The sequence below is a fragment of the Plecotus auritus genome (assembly GCF_963455305.1).
Source record: "Plecotus auritus genome assembly, chromosome: 11".
In the NCBI taxonomy this organism is placed as follows: Eukaryota; Metazoa; Chordata; class Mammalia; order Chiroptera; family Vespertilionidae; genus Plecotus; species Plecotus auritus.
In genome coordinates this window covers 41,712,883-41,730,538 of record NC_137777.1, presented here as the reverse complement: position 1 = coordinate 41,730,538, position 17,656 = coordinate 41,712,883, and the positions used below count along the sequence as shown (strand labels likewise).

Here is a 17,656-nt window from a genome sequence, read left to right as displayed (position 1 = left end):
GTTGCCAAGATATTGAGCCACTCTAGGCCTCAGCATCTTCATCTTTATGAAAAACGGCCATGGTTCCTTGCGGGCTGTTGGAGGGTTCAGTGAAATAATGGTTATATGGAACCTAGTAGATTGCCTGGCATATATGGTAATTATTGCTTTTATTGAGCACAATATGTTATACTAGTAACAGTCCCCAAATTCATACCACAGATAAACGCATGTAGCAATCAGAAGATCTGTTTTCTTACCGAGGTCATAGATGGACGTCTCACTCATTTGACAAAGTCAGTGTCCTAATTCTATGCATCCCCTCCAGGTGTCCATCAGCTGTTTCTTGAGACCAGAAGCTGTATTTTTATTTTGTATGATGAAGCTGAAGCCTGTCACAGTAGCACCTGACACTGAGCTTTGAAGTGAATAGGGATGCAGTAGGCATTCAATCCTGTCCAAGCAAAACCTAACCCATATATTGCTTTCTTTTCCTAGTGCTCAATGTGATGGACAATGATGGAAACACCCCTCTGCACTGGGCTGCAGAAAAAAACCAGGTTGAAAGTGTTAGATTTCTTCTCAGCAAAGGAGCCAACCCAAACCTCCAAAACAACAGCATGATGGCACCACTCCACCTGGCTGTGCAGGGCATGCACAATGAGGTGGTGAAGGTAAGCCTGGGCTGGGACCCTTGGCCAGGTGTCTCTGCCTGGGCCAGAATGGCCAACCTCAGCTGCCAGGGCAAATGTACCTATTATAAGGTTGGCTTTACTTCCGACCAACTAATGACCTTGCTAGTGGTGATGATGATGATGATATGGTCTTTATCAAATAAAGCATTTACCAAGCATTTTTTCTAAGGACTTTATATGTTTTAGTTCTTTAAACCCTCATTTTAACAAACTATGAAGTAAGACTGTTATTATTCCCCTTTCATAGCTGAGGAGACTGAGACAAGGAGAATTAAATCACTTGCCTAATTGTCAGATGAAAGCAAGAATTAGGAATTCTGTTCTGATCTTGATATTGGCAAGTTGATTCTTTACCGCTTTTCCTGATTGATTTAATGATTCAAAGGCAGAAGGTGACAAGTGCCTCAGTGAAGACAGAAAACATAATGATAATTTACTATTTTGGTTCAAGTGGACAGCATGTGATCATCTTAACAGAAGACATTCGATACTATAGGGAAATTAATATTTTTCAAGGCTTTCTTTCTTTTTTGAGAGTAAGTTAGGTCAAATAGAGGAAACCCTGGTAAGTGCCTAAAGAAAAGGATTAGTCCTGGCTTTCAAACACATCTGAGTCTCAAAGATATGCTGGGAAACTCACATGCTTACTTAAAGAGGAATGCAATTTACAAGTGGAACGTATTCCAGAAATTTGTTTCTAAGGTAGGCAATTTGGAACTTATAATAAATTTCCCTGTAGAAGCAATATTTCAAGTGACTTGGCTATTGCACTAAGCCAACTTGGTCAGTGCTGAGCTGCTGTGACACAGCACCATGGGCTGGGTGGCTTACACAGCGAACAGTCATCTCTCACAGTTCCTGAGGCTGGAAGTCCCAAGAGCCAGGGGCAGGCTGATGCTATGTCTGGTGAGGACCCGCTTCCTGGTTCATAGAGGGCTGTTGTCTCGCTGTGTCCTCGCATGTAGGAGGTGGCAAGGGAGCTCTCTGGGTCTCTTTATAGGGACACGAATCCCCTTCATGAGAGCTCTGCTCCCAGGACTTAATCAGCTACCAAAGGCCCCACCTCCTAAGACCATCACGTTGGGAAATAGGATTTCAATTTTGAGGGATAAAAACATTTGGTCCATCACACCACACCACAACTTACTTTGTCTATAAATCACCAAAGACAACTCAGTGAAGACAGAAAACATAGGTGTCCATGAGCTCTATGCTCCCTTTAGCCCAAACACTGTCCTCTCAGGCCCCTGAGTCCCGGATCCCTGTACTCCAGGCAGAGAGGGCGTGAGGGGAGCCCCCTTCCCACTTTCCCACTGTCTGTCCTGATTCTTAGCGCAGGGTATTGTAATCACAGGTTTATGGCTTTCTCTCCCCGTCTGGCTGGTTATTCTTGAAGGAGGGGCTGTGTGACTCACCTTAACAGTCCTTGGCACTGGGCACTGCTGATAAGGATGACTCTTAAATGAATGCATGGGTGGATGAATGAGTAAATCGGGGTTCTGGCTGAAGCAAAAAAGGGAGAGTTTAGGGATCAGCACCTAAGAATAGGAGTCAGGGCGGCCCCTTGAGGAAGTTATTGGAAAGGCCTCTGCCAGTGGCCTGTTTGTTCTTTAAATGTCTGCATCATTCATGAGCCATCTGAATTGGGCTGCTAGTGACTGCAGGGACCCCGCCTGCCACCCCAGAGATGTCTCATAGTGTTTCCCCAAGGAACTCCTGGGTTTCCCCTGAAGGCTCTTGTCAGAAACAAATGCCCATTGGCTTAATTAGTCTGGGCTCTGAAAGTGTGAGTTGGGAATTCAAAGGCAGTAACAGTTAAAAGGCTATTGATAAATAGAAATGAGAACTCTTCTGGCCAACAAATACAGAAAGGTGGGTACCACAGAGAAATGGAAAAGAAGTTTAGAAATAAGCCTGTAAGTGACTTATAAATTAGAATGGCGGCTGTAACAAATTTTTCTGGGATACAACAGGACGAGAAGAGAAGTGGGGTTGTAAGAGAAAGACATCAACTCTCCTTTACTTGCCCTTACCAGCCATAAGTTCCTCTAAATACTATCTTCAAACCCTTGTGTTTCACCCAAGATGAAGAGAATAAAAGAAGGAGGAGGAATTTTAAAGTGTCTCATGTTCCGGCAAATGGTCTCCCCTCTCCTTCTCCCCGGGGCAGGCCTGGACCCCACTGGTTCTGGCCAGTTTAGAATGCTCTTCCATTGTCTGGTCTGCCTGCCTTTCCCAAACCTGCCACCATGGCCCATATGGTTGTAAACTGAAAAATTGTTACCCACGGTCACCTCTAGTTCTTGCAGACTCTGTTGGCATGCACAGTGTTTCCCGGGGCACACTGGTCCAGTGCATAGTGTGCCTGGGGGCCTGGTTTCTCAGTTGCTTGCAGGCCTTAGTCCTTGAGGCTTAACTTCAAAGTATCCAGTGGCTTGACCCTCCCAGGAGGCTTCTTGTTTTCTCATCGAAGGGACACCTGGAGGCCTCACCTGAGAATCTCTAGCCGTGCCTGGACATGAGTGAATCTCAAGCGGGTGCACAGTTTAGTTGCTCTCCCTGGGCCCCTGCACATATAATTAGACACAGCTTTATGAATGATTGTGCTTATGGCAATACAAGAACACCCTATACATGCCGCAGGTCTATGGCCAATGGGTCTAAGACAGTAAAGAGGGGGAAATCTCCTCTTATAGACTTGGGTAGGTTTGCATGTGACTTTACCATTTACTAGGAAAGTGCCTAAGTCCAGCTTGTATTCTCATTTTCCTTCATCAGTAATTTCTCTGTATGTTGTTATGAACTAAAATCTGTTTCATTTTCTTTTGGGAACAATTTAGTAAGCTTAATTCATTTGCTGACACGTCAGCACACATTCTATTAACAGGGGACTCTGGTAGGAGGTTGTGTGCTTTTTAAAAAGAGTCAGGTATTTAGGAAACATCTTGTTTTAATAAATTCTTTTTAAACAATTTAATTTGAAGTACATTATAGTTTTATAGTCTCGTCACAAGAGAAACGTCCTCTAGTAGGCCAATCCCAGACTTTTCTCTTGGGAGACCCATTTATGTGAGATAAGTATTGTTAGGTTTAATATAATATAAAGACTGATTAAATATCTGTAGATGTTTGGCCAGTGATCAGCTGGAAGCCAACCAGGTGAGGGGGTAACAGGTCTTCAGACAAATTCCATTAGAAAAATTGCTTAACCATTTTGTCAGGAATGCTAATTTCTTACATCATAGAGAAAGTTTCTATTCCAGGCTAACTCTGAATTAATTGAGTTAAGCTATACGATTGTTACATGAAACTTCCTTTTCTCTGTTGAAGACAATGGAGTTTTACTTGACATTTCCCAAAATACTTGCAATCTCTGTAAAAGAAATATGACTAGAGGGAAAAAACACACATTTCTTCTCCTTCCCTCTCTCCTTATCTCTCCCACCATCCCTTTCTACATCTTTCTTTTCCTCCTCCCCAATCCATACATTCCAACAGATTTACTTTCTTGAAGACTTTGGTTAACATATTTCACTTAATACAAGTGAGAATTATGAAGTGAACTGTGCTAATAGCTACAATTCTTACTCTATGTCCAGTTCCACAATTGCTTCAGTGGATATGATGTAGAGATTGCCACTATTCATCTGATTGAGAAATCTATGTAGCTAATGAACAAACTGAACTACGAAGCAAAATAGAGACAGACTCATAGATAGAGAATAGGCAGACAGCTCTGGGTGGGAGTGGGATTGGGAGGGTGAAGGAATTAAGCAAAAAAGAAAAAAAAGAGAGAACTCATAGACATGGACAACAGTATGGTGACTGCAGGGCCAGAGAGGGATGGGTGGAGGTGGAAGAGGGCATAGAGTGGTGATGGAAAAATTAAATTTAAGCCCTAGCCAGTTTGGCTCAGTGGATAGAGTGATGGCCTGCAAACTGAAGGGTCCCGGGTTCGATTCTAGGCAAGGGCCCATGCCTGGGTTGCGGGTTCGATCCCGAGTAAAGAGCATGCAGGAGACAGCTAATCAATGATTCTCTCTCATCATTGATGTTTCTGTTTCTCTCCCTTCCTCTCTGAAATCAATAAAAACATATTTTTAAAAAGTTTTAAAAAGAAATCTATGTAGCACCCACTATGTGCAAGGTTTTATGCCAGATTGCGTGGGAGAGGGATGAAAAACAGTGAATAAGGACATGGTCCCAGGCATCAGAGAGTTTATACTCTAACCAGATGCCCGATGCACAAAAATTCATGCAAGAGTAGGCCTTCCTTCCCCTGGCTGCAGGTAGGCACCAGGGACCCGGGCTGGCTTCCCTCCGGTCCCAGCTTCGTCAGGAAGGATGTCCGGAACGACATCCGGAAGACGTCTGGTCTAATTAGCATATTACCCTTTTATTATTATGGACACCCTGTTTGGAAACTTGTAGGTTAAATCTTGACAGTTGTTCCCTCTCTCACACAGGTCTTGATTGAGCACAGTGGTACGAATATTAATTTGGAAGGAGAAAATGGAAACACAGCTGTGATAATCGCATGCTCCAGAGATAACAGTGAGGCTCTGCAGATGTTGGTTTGTATTTTAACCTTATTTTTTCTGTTTTATTTCCCTCTTCATTAGTACAATATGAGTTATTGTTATTTACAACAGCTCCCAGTTTCTCTTTTTAGGCAAAATATGAAGTACAGAAAATATGTCATAAAAATAGTTCTGTGGGTTTTTATCTATGAACACCCACCTTAAATCTTAAATGGATTCTGAAGACTAACAGGAAAGCATTAAAGAAAATGTGAGAAGATCAAAGTGAAGGAAAGTATAGACAGGAAAAATTAAGATGAAGCTGGTGGTCAGGCTAGACTATGAAACACAGAGTATAATAGCCTGTGTGTTAATTACAGTGGCTCATACTGTGATTCTGAACTTCTGAATAGTCAAAGAAAAGGTAAATATAGTCATTGCAGACTTATTGTTGGGCCCATGAACTAAAAGCCAAGAGAGATATAGCCCTTCATGTTACCAAGACAAGAAAAATTGCTGCCATGGGTTCTCACAAAGGGAGCCCTGTGTGACAGTAATGGCTAACCCTTGGCCACAGCCCTGAAGGGAGCCGCCTTCTCTCTGGGGTCCATGGAAACTGGGCACGCCATCTGACGGACTCCTGCTTCCCCCAGTGCCCCTTCCAGTGTGGTGCTAGAATTCCAGTAAAGAGCTTTCTTCCCAAGATTCCTTAATCATTATTAGAAAAATAATTTAAAAATATCTTCCTAGTATTTAATTCCACAAATATGTTGCAACATATTTACTGTATGTCATGGAGAAAAATTCATATTCTTTTAAGCTGTCATGATTAGAGCAAAAAGAGAATAAAAATAAATTATATAACACTCAAACCAAGACTTTAGAAAAGAGCCTCAAATAAACCAAAAGAAAATTGGACTAAATAGTAAATTTGAACACAAATAATAATGATTTTGAAGTTATTTGATAAATCAAGAGTCATTTCTTTGAAAAAGATAATCAAATAGAGAAAGATTGGCAAGTTTAACTTAAACAGAAGATAAAGCACAAATGAGTAAATAAAATTAGAAATAAGAAAGGGTTTTACCTGGATCTGATGGTAATTTTTAAATGACAAAAGATAAATATGCATAATTCTAAAAAAAAATTATAAATCCCCTTTTAATGGATGAATAGCTGAAAATAATTTTTCAAAATTAACTAAAAAAGTAAAGACCTGTAGGGAACCAAAAACCATTTTTAAAAAGTGCATTACAAAGCTCTGGAGCAAGCTAATATTACCATTTGCTCTACCATTTGCTAGGAAAGTGCCTAAGTCCATCGAGTTTAGCCTGTGTTCTCTTTTTCCTTCATCCATCAGTAATTTCTCTATATGTTGTTATGAACTAAAATGTTTCATTTGCTTTGGGGAACAATTTAGTAAGCTTAATTCATTTTCTGACACATCAGCACACTTTCTATTAACAGGGGACTCTGGTAGGAGGTTGTGTGCTTTTTAAAAAGAGTCAAGGTATTTAGGAAACAGCTTGTTTTAATAAATTCTTTTTAAACAATTTAATTTGAAGTACATTCTAGTTTTATCACAGTCTCGCTGCAAGAGAAAAGTCCTCTAGTAGGCCAATGCCAGATAAGGCTTTTATGAATTGCACCATAAAAGTAAATGTAGATGTAAAATCTTAAAAGTACTAGCAATTAATTCATCAAAATATTTAAGAGTAACAGGAAATACATGTTGGCCTTATGCAGAGCATGAATGGATAGTTCAGTGCTGGATATAACACATCAATTGGCCTGAGCAGACAAAGCACATGATTATATCTATATGTTTAATTTTAAATGGACATACATTAACCTATAAAGTATTCTTACAAGTCAATTAAAAACACACAACACTCCATGGGAAACTGACAAGGGGTCACATCAAGTTTAATTAATTTCTCTAATAATCAAAGATGAAAAAAAACTTTGTTGATATACAGTGCTAGAGAAATTTTCATGAGTTGGGGAATTTCATTCACTGTGGGTGTGAATATTAGTAAGCCAATACTTTTCTGAACAGTATGACTTCAAAGTATATACATAAAAATTACCTTTGCAAGTAAGACAAAAAATATATTGTCTCTAACATGTAACCCAATGCTGTCCTTAGAAGATGAGATTACAGATAAATATTTGCTTCGTCACACTTTACTGCTTTTTCAAAATATTTTCTTTTATGACAATAAAAGGTACTTACAATGCAACCAAAATCCAATGAGCTATAGAAAATGACCATTGAAAATTATTGACTCTGATGTCAAGGTAATATATGATTCAGTACTTCTAATATATTTTTTGGTGGAGAATTTCCAATAGTGAAAATACCTGATTTTTATAGTGAACAAGAATGCTGGTCTAATTATTTAATTTTACATAAATAGCAAAGAGGAAGAATCTGGAAAATATAGCACTCTATTTGTACAAGGAATTGAGAATGGGTGTAGGAAGAATCATGTTAATGTTTAAAAATATCTCATTAATCCCATTGAAAAATGTGTTCACTTTAGTTTTCTGGGCTATCGAGATTGATGGTTTGTGTCTACATTGTCACCTTATCTTTGGAAAATATAGTGTCTATTTCAGAATCTTAGCCTAGATTTCATATCATTTGAAGCTCTTCTGTATAGTTTTACATAGTTACAGAATAATGAAATAGTTTTAGAAAGTGATGTAATTCCTTGTTCATCCTTGCCACGTGGGGTCTAAGTTGTGTCATTTGACTTTTTTGCTGTTGTTCTTTCTTTTCCTCCAGTTAAGAAATGGAGCTAAACCATGTAAATCAAATAAATGGGGATGTTTTCCTATTCACCAGGCTGCCTTTTCAGGAGCCAAAAAATGCATGGAAATAATATTAAAGTTTGGTGAGTAGAAGCTTTTCTACATTATATACTATTACAAAGAAGCCTATATTGGTGGATGCTAATAATTAGAAAAATATTTAATAGAATCTACACATGGGCTTTTAAGTACTTAATGTCTTTTCTTTTTAAAAATTGATTTTATGCTATTTAATAAAAGCCTAATATGCAAATCGACCAAATGGCGGAATGACCAGTCCCTATGGCACGCACTGACCACCAGGGGGCAGATGCTCAACACAAGAGCTTTCCTCTGGTGGTCAGTGCACTCCCACAGGGGGAGCGCTGCTCAGTCAGAAGCTGGGTTCACGGCTAGCAAGCACAGTGGCAGTGGCGGGAGCCTCTCTTGCCTCCTCTGCAGGTGGGCAGTAAGGAGTGAGGGGTCCCAGACTGCAAGAGTGATGTCTGACTGCCGGCTTAGCAGGGGGATCGGGCCTAAGCTGGCAGGCCGACATCCCTCCAAGAAGTCCCGGACTGTGAGGGGGCGCAGGCTGGGCTGAGGGACCCCCCAAGTGCATGAATCTCATGCACTGGGCCTCTAGTCTATATATATAAAAGGCTAAGTGACTGACCATCTGTCTGGCTGACTGGCTGACCGGCCAACTGGCCAATACATATGACATGCACTGGCAATTTAAAAATAAACGTTGACTCACACATGCACAATACAGATAAAGCTCTCGCTGGTGCCAATCACACATGTGTGTTTTGATCTGTCATTGTCAATTGTGAATTTGGTTGACACTTCTATTATAGAGAATGGGCGAATAGCGATATTAAAATACTTATTCTAATTAATTTCCTTTCAATGTGCATGAATCCATGCACCAGGCCACTAGTTTATTTATAATACTAGAGGTCCAGTGCATGAGATTTGTGCACTTGTGGCGGGGGGGCCCTCAGCCCGAGCCCTGCCCTCTCGCAGTCCAGGAGCCCTCGGGGTCGGACATCCTTAGCACTGCTGCGGAGGCAGGAGAAGCTTCCATCACCGCCACTGCGCTCGCCAGCCATGAGCCCAGCTTCTGGGCTTCTGGCTGAGGAGTGCTCCCTCTGTGGGAGTGCACTGACCACGGGGGGAAGCTACGGCATTGAGCGTCTGCCCCCTGGTGGTCCGTGCGCATCACAGCAACAGGTCATTCAGCCATTCGGTTGATTTGCATATTACCCTTTTATTATATGGGATTTGTTGTCTTGAATTTTATTTTCTTCTAAAGGCGAAGAAAATGGATATAACAGACAGTCGCATATTAACTTTGTGAATAATGGGAAAGCCAGCCCTCTCCACATGGCCGTTCAGAGTGGTGACTTGGGCATGATTAAAATGTGCCTAGACAACGGTGCCCAGGTAGAGCTGATGGAGGTAACTGTTCATATTCTACACGAGACTCTTCTTTTAGAACTGTCATACATTATTTTCCAAAATGCTTCCTAGCTCTTTGACAGTTGACTAGATTGATACAGGTATTTCCTGCTGTTTGTGTAGGAATTTCAATCTATGTAATGAATTTTGAGAGCTACCCAAAACAACTGCAAACACAAATATAGATCCAGTAATGACTACTGTTGATGGAAATATTGTCTGAGCTGTCAGGTGGCAAGGAAGCAAAATTGCCAGCAATGATTTTTATACTATGCTTTTCAATAGATGAAACTGATTATTACTCATCCTCTTAAATTCCATGATTTTGTTGACCTGGGAAGAAAAAGTAAACAATCTCCCGGCTGAATTTAGGATATATTCTTCAACTGGGACTTAGACATTGATTCTGGTGTCACAACTTACAGAACGGCAAGTGCACAGCCCTTCATTTTGCTGCCACCCAGGGGGCCACTGAGATTGTAAAACTGATGATAAACTCCTACTCTGGTAGCAGCGATATTGTCAACGCAGTGGACGGAAACCAGGAGACACTGCTGCACAGGCAAGTTTCCTACTCACATTCTGTGTACAGACTCTCAGTCTTCAGGTGCGAAGTTGTACCCTGCAGGGAGAAGTAAGCACTCCCACATCAGAGAGTCCATGGTTCAAAAATCCTGGACTTCAATGGAAACTGCACGCTCCTCTGGAATCAAAGTAGAACCTTAAATAGATTTTGGAAGAATAAAAATCACCAGTGGCACAGTCTATCAATTCTTAATCTAGTGGATATAGATTCAAGACTAATTTTCTATATGCTTAGAAGGTCAACATATGTGACTTTCCACATGCTTTATAATCTGTTCTGGTTCTACCAATGTCTTATCCTCATTTTTAGTGAAATAATGGAGCAGATACATATGTGTGTTCCATTTTTCCTCCCTGTTCCCCTTTCCTCCCACCCCCAAAATGATAAAGTTTTCAAAACATCACTTTAGGAAATGATAGGCAAGCTCCAAACAAGATAAATATTTCTGTAGAGTTTAACAAAAATACACATCAGAGAAACGCATCTAAAGCTATAGGAGTACTAGATGCTAGGACAGGGAACAGGCATGTAGGCTGAGAGTTCAATTCCTTCAGGAAGACAAGGACTTCATGCTTCCTAGGAAGTGCTAGAGGTGGCTGAGATGAGCCTTGTCTGTCTCTGTGTCTCTCTCTGTCTCTCTCTCATACACACACACACACACACACACACACACACACACACACACACAAAGTGTGAGCATGCTGGAAGCCCAGAATGACAGAAGAGAGCTGAGATATACATATTGTAAATCTACAGTTCATCTCAGGGAAATAGAAACTTTACCTACCAAAATAAGATTTGGTTCTAAACTGGGCAGGGGGATGAATGTACATTAGCCAAACCACCAGGCACAGTGGGGTTGGTCTTGTTAGAAGGGAACTCTCACTTAGGATGAGTTTGTTAATTAAAATTCCCCAACATAAAAGAAAACTTATAAAAGACAACAAAAGGCTACTTCCAAGGAAATAGAAATTATATGGTAATCTGAAAATAATGTTATTTAAGATTTTCAGAAATTTAAAGGAATAATCAGTTATGTCAAAATAAATAGTTTAAAATAACAGAAAATGCCCTAATCAGAATCAATTAGAGATTTTGAAAGGCTCTTAAAATTTTTTAGCATTTTATTACTTCTATGGTGCAAAGGCAGTGCATGGTTCTGGCTGAAACAGTGAGCTTTGGAGTCAGGGGAATGGGGTTCCAGCCCACCTGGCTATGTAACCTTTGGCAAGTCATTTGACCTCTCAAAGCCTCAGCATCCATATCTAGTGGGAACTTTCATTTCTAATGGACTCTCAGATGCACCCAATATTGCTGGTCTGCAGACCACACTTGGAATAGCAATGCTGTGGACTGGGGAGACAGAAGAACCAACAAAATAGGGCCTTGATGTCATTAATTATTTATTAAAATTACTAAATGCATTTAATATAATTAAGATATAATAAATTTTGGGTTAAAATTAGCAAACGGATTCTGAGACTTATATACAACAGACTAAGTATTGCTAAGGTAGTCTTGAACAGGAACAAGGAAATAAGCTTTGCCATAGGAAACGAAGTTTTAAGTCATTAACATGTTATGGTGCTTTGATATAGATTGAAAACTTCTATTTGCTTTATTAATATTATCCTTACAATACCAAAATGATTTCAATTCTTGCCGTATTATTTTGGCTTCATAAAACCTCAGGATAGCTAACCCTGCCTTGTTAACTTTTGCCGAAGAGGGGGCATTTTGAATCCTGCAGATGAATTTTAGGTGCATGCATGAACTCTTGTTATTCTCCAGGGTCAACAGTGGTAACAACCAGTTCTTTTACTTTAAACTCTTAGGACAGATGTCACCACTCACTTCAGAACACCTTCATGATGATTTTACATGGAGAACATAGGTTTATGAAAAGATGAGGAAGAAAATCTTGTGATGTATTTGATGTTGCTCTATTACTATTACGTTGAAAGTAGTATCCTAAGAAGAATCAATTATAGATTTTGGAAGTTTCTTAAATTTTCTAGCATTTTATCATGTTATGATCATTTACAATGACTTTCTGAATATAGTAGCTTTATTTTGTATTGAAAGTAGTGGGATATGCTTATAATTCTCCTTTTGCAGGGCCTCATTATTTGATCACCATGAACTAGCAGAATACTTAATTTCAGTGGTAAGTACACAGTTGATGCTTGTATTACTATTTACAGTTGAAAATCATATATTTACATAGTATGAATTTTAAAAAATAAACCAAGTTTTAATTTCTTGCCTATCAGTTTACAAAAAGATGATTGACACATGTGCAGATAAAGTGTATTACGCATGAATACATAACAGCCAAATGTCACTACCATGAAGTTAGAAGAACCCAAGGGTATTCTGATGTCAGTGTGTTTAGTGTGGGGAGTGGGTGGCTACATGGCGAGAAAAGCTCCTGAGTGCCTGGCTTGGCCACTCTGCTGACCCTCCCTCAGGTTGGGAGCCTTTGAGGGGCGGGGTGGCAGCACTGGCCACTTCACCACTTGCTGTGAGCTTCCACCCAGCTGCCTCAGTGCTGCCTTTCAGGTAATGAAAAACAGGGGAATTAACTGTGGGTTAAATTTTAACAGATGAATATACGATGTATTTATTTAAGTCCTACCATATCAGCAACGAATATAGTTTCCTTTGTAGTATTTAACATGTATTTGTTGTCAATAGCAACTCTAGATATGGTGATAGTTACATCTATTTCAGATGGAGACTTTTTAAAAAGTGAACACTTTCTTGTGAGTGTTTTTAAATCATGTATGCTATAAATGTGGAAGATTGTTTTTGTTACGGACATTTAAAAATCTTAAAGTGAGAACTCAACTATTGCTAAAGGTCAAAGGATTTTATTTTTGTGGTGTAGGTATTAACATAGATCTAACACAGATATCACTTAATAGATTAACATGTGAGGGTAATTTTTGTTGCTGAAATGATAAAAGAATGCTTTGATTTCTGATGTTATAACATATGAATTATAGGGAAATTTCAAACAGTTTTGTAGTCAGGTACATGCTTGGGTGCTGGCCATATTGTGGGCACTCTAACCTGATGAATGAATATTACAGGTTGTAATGTAAGCTGACTTATCTGTGCTTAAGCTTTTTGTTGAATGACTTATCTTATTTTAGGGAGCAGATATTAATAGCACTGATTCTGAAGGACGCTCTCCCCTGTTACTAGCGACAGCTTCTGCATCTTGGAATATTGTAAATCTGCTCCTCTCTAAAGGTACCATGAGGGACCAGGCCAAACCTTTAGAACTGCCACTCATTTTGGTTAAACGTTTAGTGTGGGCCAGGTATCGGGCCAGATGCTTGAATACCAAGATAAATAGAATATTTCCCATGTCTAGAATAACATTCAGTGCAGTCAGGGATCAATACTTAAAAAGATAATTTCAGAACACTCATAGATAAAAGTTATACAGCAATTATCATGTCCCAGGCATTTCGCTGAACATTTTATCTATGTTCTCTCAATGGTTAAATTTTATGCAGTAGAAGTACTGTAACTGTCCCCATTTTACATACTAACCTGATATGATAACAAAGAACAGAGTTATCTTCCCCTGGCCTTTCTTGATCTCTAATCTCTTCATCTTTATAGTTTACTAGAAACCCCATGCACGAAGATTCGTGCTAGAATGGGCTTTCCTTTCCCTGGCTGCCGGCACCGCCTTTCCACTCCGACCCAGCCTCTTTCCGCTCCAGCCCTGCCTTCCCACACTGCCTAGAGGCCCTGAGAGACTGGGGGTGGGGCAGAACGCCTGTGTCGTTGCCATGGCGATGACACAAGTGTCCCGCCCCCATCACTCAGTGCCTGTGTATGTAAATTAACTTCCATCTTTGTTGGGTTAATTTGCATATCACTCCTGATTGGCTGGTGGTGTAGCAGAGGTACGGTCAATTTACATGTTTGTCTATTATTAGGTAAGATGCTTTCAAAGGTAAGACCTCATATATTAATATAATAAATCATATATTCTCTCCCCCTTTACACACAGTCAGGTAAACCCATTTTTAACTATATTTAGTTTAAGTTCAAGGTTGGAAGAGATTTAAGTAAAAATATTTTTCTGTTTTCTTAAATTAAAACTCCACTATAGGCCATGATTTAAATAAATGAACAGAAGTAATATTTATATTGTACTTTTTCAGGTGCCCAAGTAGACATAAAAGATCATCTTGGACGTAATTTCTTGCATTTGACTGTACAGCAACCTTATGGATTAAGAAATTTGCAACCTGAGTTTATGCAGGTAATATATCTTTTATGTATGGATTCCCAGAAATTGAGTTGGGTTCAGCAGAGAGTAAAGTGATTTTGCTTATTATGATTTTTATTATTATGAAGTCTGATTCTGGAATTTAAAAATTACTTTAAAATAAAAATTCTGTATTTAAATATTTATTTACAACATAGTGGTGATGATTATGATGATGATAATAAATTACACTGGGACTGAATTTTCAAAGTTTCAGAGGGTTCCCATATATCCACATCTATCTATATTGAGTAAGCTTTCCTTCACTCTTTGACCATTATGAATTGGGTATCATGAAAAGGCCAAGTTCATGTGTGGATTAGCAGTACACTATCATCAATTAAGAAAAATTACTCATCATACTTGCCTTGTTGACATGTTGAAAACATTATCTCCACATTTATATTCACTGACTAATATTTATTGAGTGACTATTAGGTGTATCTGAAGTACATTATATTTTCCAGCATTGACAATATTTTAATGAAGAATAAAAATGTATGTATTTGAATATTCGAAATAAAATGTTTGTTATTGATTAGTTTAAGCTGCTCATTGGGCATCCATTTTAAATTTAACATTCATACAAAAGATAAAGTAAACCTCATTTTAATATTTCATCCCTTTCTCCTAAAAGAGCACTTTAATATTAAGTTCTTAAATTGTTTTTTTGGGGGGAGGGAGAGGCAAGGGAGGGTGTGGAGGATGGTCCGTGGTCTAATGTGTTTGGAAAATGTTAGGTTAAAAATGTAAGTACATTTCTCACTCTCAAGATTTCCAGGGCCTTTGCACATCACAGTAATGTGCATTGTAGGGAGACGGCATGCACCGTCATCCACATTTATCTTACTATCACCCTTCAGGTTATTAATATTTTTTGTCCTCAAGGGATACATATTGACCCTTGTTGGAAAATACTATGTTATAGTATAGTTTGAAAAACACTATAATTAGCATGAGAGCCGAGTTATGTTTAGAATATTAATTTTTTCCCATAGATGCAACACATTGAAGAGCTGGTAATGGATGAAGACAACGATGGGTGTACTCCTCTACATTACGCATGTAGACAGGGGGTCCCTGTCTCTGTAAATAACCTACTTGGCTTTAATGTGTCCATTCATTCCAAAAGCAAAGATAAACAATCACCCCTACATTTTGCAGCCAGGTAAGGGTCAGTTGATGTGACATATGAGCCTGTAGTCTTTCTGTGTGATATTTACTTTGAACATATGAAACCTAATTTTTTCAAGTTATGGGCGTATCAATACCTGTCAGAGGCTCCTGAGAGACATGAGAGATACAAGGCTTTTGAATGAAGGTGACCATCATGGAATGACTCCTCTCCACCTGGCTGCAAAAAATGGGCATGATAAAGTTGTCCAACTTCTTCTGAAAAAAGGTGCCTTATTTCTCAGGTGAGGATATATAATTAGAATATTTACATAGTATTCTTTTAAACTAGTTAGCCATTTCCAGGCTGTTTTTCTATTTTATTTTAAATTATGGTACCTAACTTTCTATGTACCTATGTACTTTTGTCTAATATACTCCTTGAAACATATTCGACCTCTGAATATTGAAAGAGAAGTCAATGGTATTGCCAACTGATGAATCAAGATACTGAGATTTACAGAGTTGAAGTTCAGGGTCACAGAATAAATGGCTTTGTGCAGAGTAGCTCCCAGGAGTTTTTTCATACAGTTCCTCATATTTTACTTCATCATCACACTACCATCTTTTAATGCAGGTACAAAACTGTGTGTATACATGTACGCACACTCCATACAAATGCAAAGACTCTACTTTTCATTCCATCTGATGAATGGTATACATGAAAAGTGCCCTTTAAACCTCAACATGAGATATAAAATACCCCTGAATTTCATTATACTTAACTCTCACACAAGGAGCAAAACCAAATTAAAATAATTACGCATCATAAAGAGTAGCATAATTAAATGACATCTTTGTAAAAGGAAAATAAAACCCCAGAAAAGTTTTATAGACATATGATGAACTAGCTGCTAATGCCACCCAGGTGAATGAGCAAAGAGCTCATTAAGCTAATGTTCAAAACTCCATTTCTTTATCAGACTGTCAATCCCAGCAACGTCATGATGCAGCTGGGAACTGCATGCTCTGCTTCCAGGGGAACACTAGGCAGCGACCTGCAGAAGGGACCCCAGTGGGCCAGGCCAGAGACTGGTTACTTAATTACATCATCACTGAAATAGCGAAGTGGCTCTTGCACCCTCACACAATTGCTCACTGGCATTGAAATTAAATTGTGTCACACTTTTTTTCTATATATAATTTGGAAAAATGTCAAGCCTTCATTGTATTTAATACTAAATTTCTGTGAGAAAAGACAAATATTTTCCAAAGGGATTAAGTAAGGCCCAGCCAGCGTGGCTCAGTGGTTGAGTGTCGACCTATGAGTCAGGAGGTCACGGTTCAATTCCTGGTCAGGACACATGCCTGGGTTGTGGGCTCGATCCCCAGTGGGGGTGGGGAGGGGCATGCAGGAGGCAGCCAATCCATGATTCTCTCTCATCATTGATGTGTCTATCTCTCTGTCCCTCTCCATTCCTCTCTCTGTAATCAATAAAAATAAGTTTAAACATACACAAACATAAAAAACAACAAAGGGACTAAGTAAGCATCTTTAAGAGCACAGAGGAAAGATCCCTTTGAACCTGTGCTTGGTAAACTAAGTAGCACTAAGTTAAGTATCTTATAGTAATGTATTATAAGATGATGATATTATTATTATCATTAGTAGTAGTAATAACTAGTGGTCATGAAGACTAATACCACCATCATGGAGATTTTTGATATAATGCTCAATGAAAGAAGAAACAAGATTTAAAATCATGTGTATAAGTACATTACAGCCTTGGGAAAAATATGTATGATACAGATATACTAACTCTAGTTTCACCCGCCCCCAAGGTTCTGACATTATGTTTATATACTTTTTTTAAAAATAGATTTTATTGATTTTTTTACATAGCGGAAGGGAGAGGGAGAGAGAGTTAGAAACATTGATGAGAGAGAAACATCAATCAGCTGCCTCCTGCACACCCCCTACTGGGGATGTGCCCGTAAACAAGGTACATGCCCTTCACCAGAATCGAACCTGGGACCCTTGAGTCCACAGGCTGATGCTCTATTCACTGAGCCAAACCGGTTAGGGCTGTTTATATACTTTAATCTGCTAAATTAAAAAATATGTGTGAATCACATTATAGGTAGATCATTTAATAGCATTCATTAGGCTTGAAATGAGCTCATTTGTTATAAATATGTAATAAATACTTAG

The 17,656-nt window shown here is 39.0% G+C and overlaps 1 protein-coding gene across 1 annotated transcript in view; it reads left to right on the top strand.

The window, feature by feature from the left end:
* Positions 1-17,656, top strand: part of TRPA1 (transient receptor potential cation channel subfamily A member 1) — a gene marked incomplete at its 3' end in the record, with an annotated part of 48,335 nt that overhangs the window by 8,708 nt on the left and 21,971 nt on the right. Inside the window, exons 3-12 of the mRNA XM_080646556.1 lie at positions 478-653; positions 5,141-5,248; positions 7,986-8,094; positions 9,306-9,451; positions 9,877-10,013; positions 12,156-12,204; positions 13,196-13,295; positions 14,225-14,325; positions 15,330-15,499; positions 15,585-15,749. Coding sequence (XP_080502682.1) covers positions 478-653; positions 5,141-5,248; positions 7,986-8,094; positions 9,306-9,451; positions 9,877-10,013; positions 12,156-12,204; positions 13,196-13,295; positions 14,225-14,325; positions 15,330-15,499; positions 15,585-15,749 — 1,261 coding nt within the window. The remainder of the gene's footprint in view (positions 1-477; positions 654-5,140; positions 5,249-7,985; positions 8,095-9,305; positions 9,452-9,876; positions 10,014-12,155; positions 12,205-13,195; positions 13,296-14,224; positions 14,326-15,329; positions 15,500-15,584; positions 15,750-17,656) is intronic.